Source organism: Dermacentor silvarum, chromosome 1 (genome assembly GCF_013339745.2).
Source record: "Dermacentor silvarum isolate Dsil-2018 chromosome 1, BIME_Dsil_1.4, whole genome shotgun sequence".
In the NCBI taxonomy this organism is placed as follows: Eukaryota; Metazoa; Arthropoda; class Arachnida; order Ixodida; family Ixodidae; genus Dermacentor; species Dermacentor silvarum.
This window is the reverse complement of record NC_051154.1, coordinates 208,570,347-208,587,161: the sequence shown is the minus strand read 5'-3', so window position 1 is coordinate 208,587,161 and position 16,815 is coordinate 208,570,347. Positions and strand designations below refer to the sequence as shown.

The following is a 16,815-nucleotide window of genomic DNA, read 5'->3' as shown; positions in this document are numbered from 1 at the left end:
TCACATTGCAAAGTGTTGTTCAGGAGCCCACTCGACACACGTCATGTCTCTTCGAGGAGCGGAATGCAACTGACGGTGGTCCCGAGCAGTTGGTCTATATACCCCACGTGACCGGCTTTCCACATTTCACACACACTATTTTTCCACTTTGGCACTCCTAATGCTAACGCGTGAAAAGGAAAGAGGATTATGTGTGCATGTGCAGGGGGGGGGGGGGAGAGGAGGGTATGGGAGAAAGCCTCTTTTGTGCTTATAAGAGGAGGGCCGTGCGGTGCTTCCGGAATTACGGGAGTACTCAAACAGTGCGAACATATGTGATGCTCCTTATAACTGTAATTTCCAGGTAGCGTTCAGTTAGGACCCCTTTCGTAGATGAAAAAAAAACACACACACACAAGTAGCCGAGCACCAAGTTGGGGGACACCTCTACTCATTAGAAAAACCGCTGGGTTCCCGGCGTTACCGGCGATTCCGACCGAGTACATCCCACATGCGCCCGAGCCCGCGGAGCTTCGGCCCGAGCTCGAGAGATGAGTTGGTCCCGAGCTAAAGCTTGCTCTTCGCGGAAGCTTTAGCCTGCGTTTTGAATGCGTTTGCATAAACGGCATCAGAGTTCGGCACGAGCTAAAGCTTCCGCGAAGAGCAAGCTTTAGCTCGTGCCGAACTCTGATGCTGTTTATTCAAACGCGTTCAAAACTATGACAGAAATGGTTTTATGAAATAGCCCCCGAACCGATTTTAATAAAATTTGTTGCATTTCAGAGAGAAACGTAATCTGGTGACTGTAGCAAGCACAATTTTGATTTATAGGACCTGAATTTCTTACGAAAATTTGTAAGATTAAAAAAATAAAAGCATGAAATTTACAACTCCGTAATCTGTTAGATCATCTAAAGCGAATAAATTTTGTGTAATTATTTACAGCTTGCGTGAAACTCTTGTAATGTTTATGAGGGTTTTGCTGAAGTCCTACTCATCAATTAGTTGCACATTTCAGAGCGGTGTATAATACATAAATTTTGTCCGCTTTAGATGTAATACTAAATGCAGTTTACGGAATTTTTATATCGTTTTCATTGTTCAGCTATAGAGTTCTAAACGTGATAGTGTTTTTTTTTTTACATTTTGCGATTTTCAACCATTTTTATTAAACAACTGACGGCCTAAAGCAAAATCCCACTTCAAACGGTGCACTTGATATTAGCTTTTCCTTTTAAATGCTATAAACCTCATGAAATTGGATGTAGTGCTTGAAGATAAAAACAATTTCTTCATTCCAATGTTATTTAGATAGGATCCCCCGAGCTAGAGCTTCGTTTTTTGCACTCTCTTTCTTCCTTTCTTTCGCTCTTTCTTTCTTTCCCGTTCTTAAATAGGTCAAGCTACACAGAGCGCAAGTTAATAAGCTTTTAGGCCACAATCCTGCATTAATTTCATATTAACCTTAAACCTTTAGCTGCTTTCCAATGATGCACGTTTGTTAAACGGGACGATGCCCCATGAGTAGTCAGCTGCTTTCACCTCGGAGCGTACACAGTTCTTTTCTAGTGTCCACGAGCAGCGCTTTGCTTGCTGCCTTGAATACAAATCTTGAGGTTCTTCATTTCTGCTTCTCGGCATGCAAATCACTTGTTAGACGTGCTCCTCGCTATTACGTTCTTGGCTATGCCCTTCAAGCTTTCTGTCAGAATGCCAGAACACGCGCGTTGTCTTTTCTCAGCCCTCCCGTGCAACGATCCTGTTTCGAGCTCCACAGATCGTTTGCAGCGCCGTTTCATGGGCGCTGTCATATATGAACACATGGGCGCGCCGCGAGCGGCTTCTGGCTTCCCCTTCTCGATAGTGCACGACGTGCTGAGTAAATGCAGAAAAGCGCTGTTTTCTCTTCACGTGCGAATTTGCCAGTGATGCAACGGTTGCTACCCGCCGTGGTTTCTCAGTGGCTATGGTGTTGGGCTGCTGAGCACGAGGTCGCGGTATCGAATCCCGGCCATGGCAGCCGCATCTCGATGGGGGCGAAAACACCCGTGTACTTAGATTTAGGTGCACGTTAAAGAACCCTAGGTGGTCGAAATTTCCGGAGTCCCCACTACGGCGTGCCTCATAATCAGATCGTGGTTTTGGCACGTAAAACTCCATAATTTTTTTAATGCAGCGGTTTCTACCGAAAGCGCAAACAGAACGTTGGGTGAAGGTGATAATTTACACACGGCCTTACTTTAGTCTAATGGCGGTGAGCGAATAATTCAAGTTGGCGCATGTGCCTCCTCCGATGAAGCGATACCCTATATGGCCCGCAGTTCTTTTTTCTGTCTATTTTTGCGCAATAGCAGACAGCTATTACCACGTCAGTACTGTGTAATTCCTCGTGACGGGGGTCAAGTGCGAGCAGTCGGTCGATGTTATTGCTTTCCGGGCAATTAAAAATGTCTCTCTGTTGTGTTCACGGCCTCTGACAACCATTGTTCTGAACATGCAAGAGACTGACAATCCGCGAAGATGCATAAGCTGCTGGAGCAGTCAGAGCTATATATACATGAATGTCTGCCCATTTAGCTACGATATTGTTAGATTAGCTTATCGGTCACCGAATCAGTCATACGGATAAACAAAACGATATAATGAGAAATTTGCCCCTGAGCTGCCTTGTTGTTTTTCGCTTCAATTGAACTGCAGTCGCTTAAGTATATTTCGTTATCTATCCCTGACTAATCGTCTCCACCTGTTAATAAAATACGCTTTAGCGGACGCGAAATCTTCGTTAAATAAGCACGAGAATGCGGTGGCATCAAATGTGGGCTAAAGGACGCTCAGTCGTCCATAGCTCACTAACGCTCGTAACTATTCATACCGCTTTCATATCTGAGCTGAACATCTCTTTTTCAAAGCTTAGTGACCTAATTTATAAAAATACGCATTCATTTATGACAGACAACCATTTATTTACTAAAGGCACTGTCCGCACAACACGCAAACTCGCGTTCCCATTTATTGGTATTGCAGGGTACGCTGATACTACATAGTGTCAGAGGATACTTTTTCAGTTGTACTACGCCACACATTGCTTCATATGTGAAATATGTTATCCTATACAGTCCATAGTTATAGCGTGACTAAGCCCACTCACCTGTGCGGCGATTCAGGCATTCGGTTGCACTCTGAAGGCGCCGTGTGGCGTCGGAGCAGGTAGCGCCATCTCTTTTGAGCTCCGCAAACTAAGTGCTGTAAACCGTTTTAGCGGCACAGGTCTAGTTCGATGCTGGTTGCCTGAAAATGAGTCAATCGATTCCTCTTACTGCAAAGCCTCGATTTAAGCCTTCTTGATCGCAAATGAAATTCATGCGTGTTTGAAAAGTTCTCAGGCTTTCTTTTGCTTCTCACAGGCTACTTTGCCTTCACCTAAGAAGTGGAACCATGACGATACGCTGTCAATCTTACGGTGAGTACACCTTCACCTTATTTCGAGTACACCTTCACCTTCACCTTCAACCCCCCCCCCCCCCCGGTCCGAACTATGTGACAAGAACCAAGACACAAGATACGAAGTAGTAAAACGCGCCTACATTTTTAATGTGTGACGAGAAATATCTGGTCTCGAGCCTTCCATGCCTCGAGACCGGCAATGGATTCGTGGTGTAAATGCCATGCATACCGTATTGTTATACTGATTGCCACCTGACGTGGTAAAATGGCCGTGCTCAACAAGTGTGACATTTCTTGGGGGACATAAGTCACCACGCCATTTCCCCAGTTATTTTGACGGTTCTCGACACAAGAACTTACCATAGTGACGTTGTCGCAACACCGGACGGTTGTGATGTGGCTCGAACAATCTGTTAAACACACATTCATGCTGAAAAACGCGCAAACAGAGTGTCCAGAAATGGCGTCACTATTTCATCATCGACCTGTTTAACTTCACTGCAGGACGAAGACACCTCCCAGAGATCTTCAATTATCTTTGTCCCGCTCATTCAGAATCCATCATATCCTGCAGATTCAATATCACGGAGATGCTCAGAAATGAAAGCGAAAAAACAAACATAAAACATTCGTACATTTGCAGACTAACGAAAATGCTTTTCATAAACGTGGCTACGCTTTAGGGTTTGACATATCTTGCCAATTTAGATCGTGGCGTATGCAGACAAGTTACCGTTCACTTCCATGTCCCCACCCGCGTAAAATGGAGTAGCCGGGAGCAGGTTCCTTCCAGCCCCCTTGGCCACCCCCTCGACAGTGCATAACTTTACCCAACAATGTGCGAAAATGAACGTCAGGCGTTGTTAGCAGAATTGCCGTTTTCTTTTTTTTTCTTTTTTTTTGCATACCTAAACAAACCTGTAACTACAATGTCATTTAATTATCTCAAATAATAGTACCCAACTACGAGCCATCAGCAAAAAATATATAGAAGTGTGAAGAGCGGAGCGTGTGCTCGAAGCATAATTGAAGGTATACAGTGCGCGCCGTCGGCCAGTGGTCACCAGACAGCGCGCACATCCGATTTGCCCGCCGGATGCGAAAATGCCCGCTCAACTGCGATTAGGCTTGCTTGTTTTCTTTCATTTTCGTTTTCTCGCTTTCTGATCAAAGAAGATAGATAAACAGGAGCAAAATTATCACAGTGGAGTGAGCGTCCTCGCATTTCGCGGGCAAACTGAACGTTCGCGTCCGTCTGGTGATGACTGGCCGACGGTGAGCACTGAACCTTAAATTATGCTTCGAGCACACGCTCCGCTGGTCGCACTAAAATTTTTCGTGACACTACGAAGCTTTAAGAACGCCTCTGCGAGCGAACTGCTTATATACTTTGAATAACAATATAAATGCGCATTCTTGCTTTTTAGATGCCAGTCTAAGAGCAAGCAGAGCGCAAGATTCATTAGCGTCAAGGACTTACCTTTAGTGATATATAAGACATTTAAAAATACTTTATACACAGACAGCGTCCTTCGAAAACCCGAGCAAAAGTCCTGAGCAAATGCAATATCCGAGTGGGAAGCCTCGCATGCTCGAAAACGTTAATGCTGCGGTTTCCTGCAGCGTTTTATACCGGTAGAGCGGAAAATTAGGCACTGGAAAACGAAAGCTGCGTTGAAGCGCTGGATGGCTGCCTTATGTTCGGTCTGTTTCATAATACCGGAAAATAAACCGTCCGATCTGTTGTATGCGTTCCGCTTCCTGCATTGGCTGATGACTCGAGCAGTAAAGCTTGCATGATTTTGGATCGATATCATGAAGAGGCAGAACGGTGACTTCCCGCCGATGAACGTTTCTTAAGAAAAGCGCGCACATCCTAGAAAAGAGGATGTCGCTTCTATATGGCACCCGGCAGCGCATACATTGTTTATCGCTCTCTTTCCTCCTTCATAACAAGACCCTGTGCAACCGCGATAGGCCTCATTACAGCATAGACTCCGTTCCATTGTGAGCGAGGTAGGCGGAGATTTTCAACCGTAACGCTCAAATACCTTCTTGTAAGTTTCGTAAACGCAAGTAGCGATATCACCTCATTTAAAATGGAGTAAGGCTAGGCATCACTGTGCATCGTTGGGTATAGTGGTCGCCGAAAGTAAAACTACATGGCAAAATGTGAATTTTCCACGCCACTTTACCATAAAGGTGATATTCACCAACAAGTTACATTTTCTATAGGCTAGGCGTCGTACGCCGAGCGTAAAAAGAAAACTAAACATGGAAATAATGGCCAATGGTGGCGACGAATTATCACATCAATTAATAAGCCTGAATAAAAGCTTGGTGGTCGTCAGCTTAGAGTTAATAACCTCGCGACACGAACACATGTCGGACATGTGCTGTTCGGATATTATAATTTTTCGCTACTGCGACAATGCCGCTTTTAAATTATGCTGTAGAGCTTGCCAAGTCCTTAATACTAATTTCGAGTATGTGTGGTCCCAGTCACAGCAGAGCTGCATACTCCGTTTCACAAAGTGGCCCAGGAATGAAAGCTCGCGCTGTGCAGTTGGCACGAGACAAACAATATGCGTCGTCATGCGAATGTAACATGGGCCTATACGCCGCGCGTCTCCCCGTGTCTTGAACGTGTTCTGAAGCGCCCCCCCCCCCTCCCCCAGGGCACGCCTCGTAACTTCAACTCCAGCGTCACATTATTATTAATCTGAGCACCAGCTGCACCAGCTATGGGCTGTCCATCGGGCCCGCGACGCAGCAGAGAGGCTCGGCCTTTCTGCTGCGTTTTACCATTGCGTTTACCAGTTTACCAGTTTACCAGTTTTACCATACCATACCATACCAGCTGCACCCTACGCATACACGTACCTCTAACTGAAAATGCATCAGGGAAAATGAATTTCAGGTAATGGCAAAAGTCGATGTGGTTTAACCGATCGGTGATGCGCATAGTGCCCATCTTTAAAGCATGTGATTGGTTCCATATTTCGTGGGCTCCGATCTGTTTCTTGTAGTTACGCTTTATTTTTCTTTTCATTTCATTTTTTTTAGTTCGCTCGCTAATCGTGGGTAATTGTCACGCACGATTAGCGTCACCGACGATTTAAAAAAAAAGTTAATGTGGCCTACCGGTCTCCCTTTCTTCTACTCCTCGTATTCTCCTGCACCACAAACAGCGTTCGTGCTCCTGGCGGCTTCTCTCTCCGCCGGCGTGCTGCTGGTGAATGCTGCACCCCAGCAAGAGTCGTCGTTTGGACTTGGCGCCTTGGTACGGCTCCGAAACGCCCCAGCCATCACCGCCCGCACCAACATTAAGTTCAGAAAGGAAAACACATTATAATGACGCATGTTTACCAGCGCTGCGTAGCACACAAAACACAACAAAACTCGGAGCTCAGAGATCTCATCACCAACGCATAGGCACCTTGTTAACATTTCTCAGCTTGATAAGCTGCGTTCTGCTGCCTAAGACGGCTCAATCGTTGCCCCTAAACATGAAAATAACGCTGAATGAAAGAAATCAGCGGCATATAGAGCTCTGAACTGTTAACAGCGTGCGGGAGAGTTGTTATTATTAACGATGTTAAGGAACGTACAGTCGAATCGATTTGAAGGTGATCGCATCAATTGGATTAGCTACCCATACACAGATCATACTTGGCAGAAGTTAACAAAAATACGCCAGCCTAGCTGACGCATTCTTTATTCTATCCTGTGACTCTCCACCTTCACTAGAAAGGTAGTCGCAGCAGGATTATAAGAGATTTGTTAGTCTGACTAGCTGCACGCGGCAGCCGAACGCCTTCACATCGTTCTAGACTGAACGGGTTAATGCTCGTAACTCTCGTCTGCTATAGCGTAGGTATGCTCCAGTACAAATGGCCCATCAGGCACACATGCTGCAGGATGTTTAAATAGGTTCCCTACTCTTGTCTATTTGTATTTTCGCTTATCTGTCACACTGATACTCACACAGCTGCGAAATCAAATGTAACATAGTACATCTTTTTTTTTTCATGTCTCTCTCGCTCTCTCACTGTTTGTTTACGACTGAGTTAATAATCTTAAACACTTTGTATTCCGCCCGGGCTGATAAGTAGAGACTCCGTAGAGTGCAAAAATTTTCAAAACATGTAGACGTAGCTCTTATAATAACATAGTCATAGGTGTAGAGAACACCCCTTGCGTGCACTTAGGTCCTGGCTCCGCTAATTTTTGTCCACACACACACAATTAGCTTCGATCCTGAAAGTACCACGAGGAAGTACCTTTTTTCATGATCACTGTATTGCTTACGTGCAGGTTATATTGAATTCAGTGAATGCCACCTGCCTGTGTTTTGTACAAACATGCGAAATTGACAGAATGCGACTTCCTTTGCAGCGCGGCAGCCGCTTTCAAGCAAAGCGGCCGAGCTTGCGGCCCTACGGACCACGTGTTTCCTTGCAGCTTTTGCTTGCACACCCAAGCTCCCAGTTTCTGTACCCCAAGTCCTCTAACAAACTCTCGCTTTTTTCCTCCTCATAATGTTTCCCGAGGTGAAATAAGACTTGAGATACCTTGAGGTTGAAGGCCGTTATCCTGCATTTCCGGTTATGGCATCGCTAATAAAGGCTGTCCTGCCTTCCAGATCAGTTCACAACAGCTGATTTGGAAGAAGTGCAATTCCGCACCATCGACCGACTTTATTATCGAAGCCCTCGATCTCGTAGAACCCACGCCGCAGTAGCCCGCTCAAACCTTCAAGTTCGTATGATAATATTTAAGGCTTTCTGTCAATGTCATTTGAAAGCAGTGCGCAAGCAATCGTTTCACGCAAAACGAAATCATATACTCCACATTGAAGCGAGACAGCTGTATATTATCTTGCATGGTAATGCGTTTAACGCATTTTGTTCCGCTCACGCCGCAAGCCGCTCGACCACAAAGTAATTTAAACCAATGAGTTGAGCACCATTAGTGTACCTTAGACAAAATTTGTAATCAACTCTGATTAGCTGAATGAGCGGCTTAACACTTGTCAAAAGTGACTATCTTTCAACGCGTGGCAATGCAGGGCACTAAACGTACGTTCAGTTCTGACTATGAACCGTATAGCAAGGGCTCTTATTGCATCATTAGCCCTTCACTGTTCTATAGACGGTTCCATGCTCGCGATAACAGCAGCGAGCGCGCCGCCCCCAAGAAACTTCCGGTCACGTGTTCTATGTTTTAACGCATGGTTGCTTCTTTGCCAGTTACACTTAGCAGCTACGTCAGAGGGCAAAACCGGAAGCCGTGCAGGGCCTATGTTTGTAAACAGTGAAACGGTCTATAGAGTGGTGAAGTATCGCCGTCATCCTCCAGAACATTGAAGCACTACAAGAATCACATCTCGACGCACACCAACAGCTCTTTTAAGGCTGTAAGTAACTTGCGTACTTCAGCATACAGTAATAATAATTTAATTGAACTCTGAGCGCAAGTATCCGCACATTGTCGTTAGCATGTACTAAAAGAAACCAACCGTAATTTATATAAGAATTTAGCCAGACCGCATCGGATACAGCCCGGCCCAATCAGCTTTAGCAGATATCAAAATCACACATGCCATGCATTCGATTCTTCCTCAGATGTAATTGTTCGAAAAATATTATCAAGCTTATAGATGAATAACACTGATGACGTAGTACGCAAATCCTTCAGCGATTATAGGCAGCAAGTCGAGCACCATCAGGTTGCGTACAAGCCTGCTCGTGTTGTTCAATTAACGTCACCAATAATGGCGCGGTTTTATCGCCTGTTCCGGCTGCTTTCTTAGCCCAAGGAATCCAGTTGTTTATTCCCAGTAGCCACGCACGATGCACGTGACACCCGCAGTAGGACAATCGCGAATCCTGGTGGTGCTGGCTTGTGTCAACGCGCGCGGACGGGCCACGGTTTCGATACCAGCCTTTGTAGCGTATATCACACCCATCGAACCCGGGACGCTGCCTCGTGCTCGAACCCCCTGCACGAGATGTTCTCTGTGTATAACCCCAATTGTAAACCCACTCGTCACCTGTATGTTGTGCCTGTCTTTGTCCTGTCTGTAACTTGTGTTGTCTGTTGTCGTCTTGTCTTTTTGTTCTGTTCAGGGTAAAGCGTTTCGCTCCATTCGTCGCCTGTCGTTCCTGCCCACGAGAACGCTGCGAGCGGTGTGGCAAATCTTCCTTGCTCCCTTTATTTCGCGCTTCGTTTTCCTTTTCAGGCCTCGAAGAAACGAGATACACGAAAAGTCGTAACGTATGCGTGCATGTGTGTGCTCGCCCATGTGTGCTTTTTCGTTGCCCCCCTGTGTGTGCTTGTGTGGCTTACCTACCGACACAGTTTCAAGCCCTTTGTGAATAAGTGTTACCTCCCTTCTCCCTTCATATTTTATTTTTCTTCTTGCTATTCCTTGCCCAACCCTACGCTAAAATGCTGAGTTCCCGGCTGATAACAAAACTCAGACGCACGAACAATGAATCGCTATGCTGGTATAACAGCTAGAAAGTGTGCGTTTTTAGCTGCCTTAGTTTTCAGAGGTTAGGTTAGGATCACACGACTGCAATCAGACCATGGCCGGTAAAAAGAAAATGTATTTCGCGGATGCTAGTAGTAGTAATAATATATATATATATATATATATATATATATATATATATATATATATATATATATAGGGTACCTTTTTTTAGCTGCATCATTTTTTTAATTGCCTGTGGTAGATAGCACAATTCTAACCCTTGAGCTAAATTACTGGATGAGGCGGCCATTACTTCTACGAGCGATCCAAGTGCTTAATTGAAGAATTAACATAATTACGCTTCATAACTGTTTATTAATTACTTTACGGCACATATTTCAATCTACGAATTGCAGCTAGTCAGTTTACAAGGCATATTGACTTGGAATGAATACTGAGAATGGCACCGGTTTCGAGATATGCGCCGTCAATCTTGCGGTAATAATCCACTATTGTTCCACTTACTTTTTTTTTAAAGAAAATGCTGTTTTATGCATTGAAGCACAAAATTAACTGGAACGCCAATGCATTTCGTCGGTTCCTCTGAAAATTAATATATCCAAACTGATGTAGTCCTGAGAATTCGTTCCGGTGGATAGGCCTTGCGAACTCACCGGCTACAATTCGTAAATTGAAATATGTACCGCAAAGTAATTAATTAAGAAGTGAATTAGGGTAATTGTGTTAATTACTCGATTAGGTAAGCATTTTGATTTCTCGTAAAAGTAATGGACACCTCATCGAGTAATTTAGGTCAAGGGTTAGATTCTGTTTTTATACTTGCAGCTAAATAACAAACGAAAAAAACTGGTATGGCGAATATGGCGTACAGCTCCCAGCACATGCCTGAACGGTGCGCTCTGGGTGCGCGCTCTCCGCCTGCCGGAGGCCGTTGGTTCGGCACCCCCCCGACCGTCGGTGAATCAGATAAAGCATGTGGACAGCAGTGGTCTCGCAATTTCCATTATTTGGCAGCGCATTCTCGTAAACAAGGCGCCTCAAACCATGCCCTCTGATGCAGGGCAAACACACTATAAAGAGCACTACTCCCACGCGTAGACGGAAGGGGGGGGGGGGGGGGGGGGGGTATGCTCTGCTGCCGGTGTGCTGCCCTATCGAGCCCAGCTCGCTTACGGCGTGTGCTTGTGGCAGCGTCTCGGTCATTGCTTCACTGCTGCTCTTCGTATTCGTTGTACTCGTAAACTGACTTCGGATCAGTTTACGAGTATCGAAGTACGAGTATAGTGTCAGTTTACGAGTATAAGACGCGTATAACCCTATGACCAGCAGGAACCTAACCGGATGAAGCTTCCAAAAAGTTACACTCACAACCCGGATGTTATAAGCATGTTCAATAAGCAAATACAAAACTGTTTCCCATTCACTGCAAAAAAAAAAATATCTGGCAGAACCCATCTCACGATGAATGTCGACGTTAATGCGATTAGCATTACATCATTATATAGCGACACAGCGTATTGCCACCGCAGGCACACGAAGTGGCAAACTCGCTACCAACCCCAATTCCAGTTGAAACTTCGTAGTATCGCAGCATCCTGGCTGCAGCTTCGTTGCGATGGCTCTCCATTAAGCGGCCGCGCTCGACGAGGAGGTGTCTGATGTAGACGGGGTGCTATCGCTTTAATGTATTCAAAGCTACATAATCCTTGGGCCACCTTGGCACATCCATTCTGGAGCGATTGGTCCAGAATGGGCACACACCCTTATCACACACGCAGTGCCGAAGGTGCCTGTTCGGGCACGTATCCAGTAAAACGTAAACCCAAGTTGCCTACTAGGCCACATGGCAGCCAGCAGCAAGTCGCCTATTCGGGCACAAACCCATTGACCCATGTTGTCTGCTCGGCAAGGCAAAGCAGTAGCCAGCAAATACCTAGTGGCCCAAGCTAGTCGAAAACTTGGGTCACTGGGTGAAAGAGGTTATATACAGACATACCGCAAAGTGGGTATAGTTACCAAAGAATGCTAATCGCATTAATACGCTTTTCCGCTCCAGTAACAAAGAAGAAATCGCGACTTATAATGATTAGGAATAGTACATGCTGGTAATCACGCAGTCGCCTACGAAAAAAAGAAAAAGGATTTTTCTTGCAGATTTACACTTTCCTTTTCTTTCGCACGGATTATACAGAGAAACTACACTATATAAGCCAGTGATCATCCGCGAAATCGCTCTCTAATGGCATTGTTGCACATCGCCTGCCTGCAGTTCCGACCCGGCGTGCAATCGAACCCCCAACTGTCTACGAGTTCGCCAATTGGCGACGCTGCCCGCTACCTGGACTCCACGGGTAAAGTTTTCGACTCAGTTGTTCCAGGGAAATTTGCCGAGAAGCTACTGCCCAAGGTGAGTTTCAAACAAAAGGCCCGCAGTCTGGTTTTTAGAGCTCGCTGATGTGCTTACGCACTTCTGTGAGCGTTTCCTGCACCAGTCTGTTGCTGGTAGAGCGAACGAGAGCTCTCTCTAAATAAAAAAAAAATTGTACCGATACTACTGACAATGATTTTCAATGTAAGCGAATGGAATAGTCTGAACGAACAAACGAACGACGTCTTCCTTGCCGCGTCCGACCACCGACCAACCACGAAAACCGGTAAAAGATGCAAAGAAAGCACAAACAAACAGACTGCAGAGGAGACTCCAGTGCGAAAGGCCCCTCCAAATACAGTGCTGCTACCGGAGGCAAGAAAACAAATGGTTTATGGTTATACATTTTATGCTTTCTCGTGCGAACGACCTGTTCCAAAAAAAAAAGAAATGACGTGGAACATTCAACGTTATGTGACAGCACACTACCGCGTAATTTTGAACACAGAACAAGTATATAGTAAAGGAAAATGGCAAGAAATGTTGCCTTTCCTAAATATGGCATCATGAACTCTTAGAACTGTGGACGTTGTTGTATTTACCCATATACAACTCAGCATAAGGTGTAAATTTTATGCCCCACTTTGGCAATATACTCCTCAGTCTTGCAAAGTGGCAAAGATCGTCTGCAGGCAATTGCGCAAAGCGATATGTTCCCTGAAACTCACAACTTTTCATTTAAACTAATTCAAACATTGCTTTGGATATTAGGTCACTATTATGTGCAGGATTATGCTTGGGATTTCACTGCTATTATTTTCTGGTACCTGCGCAATGGCATCAGAAAGCCTCTGTCATTGCGCCAGTTTACAAGGTATGCATGCGCACCGTGTGAACTTTCCATTTAGTGATTAGAACTTAGCTTGCACGGCGTAATGCGTGCAAGCTAATCATATTATGAGACCTGTATTCTTCGAACGCGCAGCACTTTTGTTTTTCTCGCATTCTGCCATTTTTGAGCCTATAAATTGCGGTCCTTTATTCAATTAGAACTGTTTTAGCGAATGTATATTCATTTCGTGTTGCAACACCTGTCTCACTTAAACTTTTTTGTGTGTGTGTGTGTGAGCGTTTCTCACCACTCAATTTTGTCTTCCATATCGATCTTTTGTTGACGAAAATATGGAGTCTTTTTTTTCCTCTTTTTTAAGAATGTCTGTAATATTCTAGATAGAAGCAAATAAAATCTTGCGAGGCAACGGTGAACAACGGAGGCGAGTTATCCTCCCTGCTGCAGACCCTCTCTTCCATTGACTCGACCGTGGTCCACAAACAAATCATTCCTTCATTGCCTTCTCCCATATCGGAGCCGAGGGCCTAAGTTACATTTACGCTGTGACCCCTCTCTCTATCCCCCCCTTTATTTTGTTGCTGCGCGGCGCATTTCCGGTGGCAGTAAAATGGCGGGGAGAGAGGATAGCAGAGGGGGATAGAGCAAAGAAGAAAGGACACAATTTTTTCAATGAATGGCGCGATTATCCATCGCAGTTCGACGGCGAGAAAGACCAGGTGTGCTACGAGTACGTGGGCTGCTTCACCAACCGGGACAGGTTCACACACCCGACCTCGTTCCCCAGCGATCCGAAGTCTGTGGACACCAAATTCCTGCTTTACTCGCGCTCCAACCGGCGCTCGCCCGTCAAGCTCGACTACCGGCCCAGCAAGAGGCTCGGCCGCCTCGCCCAGTTCGAGCAGCGCAAGCCACTCAAGCTCATCGTGCACGGCTTCCTCGAGAACGGCAAGGCCAGCTGGATGCAGGACATCAAGGACGCATTCCTGGACCTGGTATGTGCACCCACGTGTACTGGTATAGTAATTGGTTGATTATTAAAAATAAACTAAGAGGTAGGGTGGGAAGTTACTCCTGACCGCACTGTAACTGTCTAGCGCGATTTGCTGACAACCTGAACAGCGATTAGCAGTGGGCGGATAGCGGTGGGGAAGTAAAAAGGACAGAGAGAGAGGATAGTGGTGACTGCTAAACACTCTTTTTTTTTTTCTATATAATATATAAAATGCGGGCAGCACACCAGTTTCGCCACGAATTTAAACCGTGGATACCGCACCTTCGGAGAATCTTTTTGATCAGAAAAGGCAAGGCTTCCTATCTTAATTGACAAGGAAGAAAATTGGGTTACTTGGTGCGGTTGCCTTAGCTCATACATTCAACCTAGCTAAACCAAAACAAAACAAAAAAGAACGATAATGATATAGGTGGCCTTCAATTGATATTTCATTGAAGTAATGCATGCACGTCAGGGTTGTCTGCGTGGACCATCGACTCAATTTCCGAAAATTGGCAGTCATCACAATGCGTTGAAATGTGATTAATCACTTTTCAATGCGCTGTGATGGCTGTGGCCATCAACTCTTTGCTGGATACGCCAGTTAAGTGATAAAACGCATGACGCACCCAGGCAACATGAGTGTTCAAGAGGTGCCGACATCATAGTTCACTGTAGTGTGGAAAGTGTTATGTTGCACAAACAGGACGCCGTGTTAAAGGCTGAATGAACATGAAGTAAACCTCAGAAGAGAATTACGCACGATTGGTTCTCACTGCTGTCCCAGTGCCATTCTCGCCCGGATTTCATAAACAGCTGATTACGAAAATTTCGAAAGCTCTTGAAATATGTGGGTCGGTTACGTCAGGCGTTGTTATATGAGGTCACTCGCACTTTCCAGCAAAGAATTATTATAGAAATGCCAGGAGGGGCACGATAAAACATTTGCCTTTCTTTCTCTAATTATTTTATGTTTATCTGTCCTCTTAATATGTGCGCTGATTTTGAACTAAAATAGTAGTTGGAAGTCAGCGTAACGTGAATGCCTTATTTCGTTCTCGTCCTGCTCGGCGCTGTTCAGATCAAATTATGTGCAACCGACAAGACCAAATTCTAAAGTTATCAAGTTCATTCGTCTGTATCATTCCCTTCATTTTGTAACATACCAAGCCTCCACTTCCGGTAAGGGTCGTCTATTTGCTATTCCCGATGTTTACTCTGCACCCATCCAACTTGGTGAGCACGCTCAGTGCAAAACAAAAAGGAGCACAAAAAACAAGACTGTGCACACCTTCCTGTGCGCGTTCTGCGCCGCCTTGTTTACGCTCACCACGTTCATTCAAGGGTACCAACAAGACCAACAGCCAGTGCTGCCTAGACTATCCAGCTCTATTTTTGGCACTGGCATCCATACAAGAATGGAACCGCTCAAGCCTTCCATTTGTGCTTTTATCTGCCATCGTAAAGCTTTTACGGGCGCCCATTGCGTCCTCACCGAAATTGCCGATACTGTTGTCTGCGAACTGTGCGGTTACAGAGGCAGCACTTGCAATCTTTCCTACCACTGTTCGCCCAGATTAAACTATAGAAAAGACTACTCCCTGTCGCATTGGGACGTTCAGATGACCTGTACTTAAATGAGCCGACGAGGTCGGCTCATATTCAAAAACCTTTAAATAAGCTGCTAATGTATTTATTTTTCTACCTCTCTTTACTTTTCTTTTTCCTTGTTTTGCCTGTGCGTGCGTTTTCTCGATTGGGTGCGGTGTCGTTCCTTGGTCACAGACGTTTACTATAAGTCTTAACTTATGTCGTGTCTATTGTTTTCCCTTCCTCGTACCATTCTGCACCCCGTCCCTCCCACCCCTGTTTAACAACCCGGATACTGTCCAGGTTAACCTCCTTGCCTTCGTATCATTTTCATTCTTCTCTTCTGCGCGTTATTTAGCCCACTACTCCCTCCCACCTTGTGCAAGAGGCTGCGCCGCGCAAGCTGAAATCGGTGAATACAGAGAATACTAAACAATCCTTCGCACGTGCGCCACGCCGCAGGCCAAAAACGTAAAATATCCCACAGAGTGCGTAAATGCGCGTCGTCTGGCAGAACCTGGAACGCCCACAGCAGCGGTGATGACGTCCGAAGGGTTATGCAATAACGGCATTCCTCTAATTTGTCGGATTGGCCTAAGAAAGCGCAGCTGGTCAAGTCAGAAGCTGCTCGCCAAGGACGAAGTGTGAGATTGATCGAGGAAAGGGATCTCTTCGTTATATGTATGCTCGCGTCGCAATGGCGTCACTGCGAAATCGCGACGCACCCCTCACGTAGCCCATTTGCAGGAGGACTGCAACGTGATCGTCATCGACTGGAGCGGTGGCGCGCAGCAGCTCAGCTACATCAAGGCGTCGGGCAACACGGCGCTTGTGGGCCGCGAGGCATCGCTGCTCGTGCAGCGACTCATCGAGACGCACCGCGACACGCTCACCCCGGACCAGGTGCATATCGTGGGTTTCAGCCTGGGAGCCCAGATCTCCGGCTTCTTCGGCAGACACTTCAAGAACAGCACCGGGACGCTCATCCCACGCATTAGCGGTATTGTTTTCTTTTTTTCTTCTTTTTTTAAGCGAACGCTCTACTACGCCATGTTTCGCAAGGTCATTCATCGCGTCGCAATGACCTT

General features: G+C 45.8%; 1 protein-coding gene across 2 annotated transcripts in view; it reads left to right on the top strand.

Moving 5' to 3' along the window:
- The window catches only part of LOC119436708 (pancreatic lipase-related protein 2-like), a 32,824-nt gene that overhangs the window by 8,763 nt on the left and 7,246 nt on the right, over window positions 1-16,815 (top strand). Inside the window, exons 2-7 of one of the 2 annotated variants that reach the window (XM_049659775.1) lie at window positions 3,384-3,439; window positions 6,615-6,706; window positions 9,555-9,614; window positions 12,195-12,332; window positions 13,842-14,138; window positions 16,475-16,727. In XM_049659775.1, coding sequence (XP_049515732.1) covers window positions 3,415-3,439; window positions 6,615-6,706; window positions 9,555-9,614; window positions 12,195-12,332; window positions 13,842-14,138; window positions 16,475-16,727 — 865 coding nt within the window. In that variant the 5' untranslated portion in view covers window positions 3,384-3,414. The remainder of the gene's footprint in view (window positions 1-3,383; window positions 3,440-6,614; window positions 6,707-9,554; window positions 9,615-12,194; window positions 12,333-13,841; window positions 14,139-16,474; window positions 16,728-16,815) is intronic. The other variant, XM_037703675.2, reaches the window with a different exon arrangement.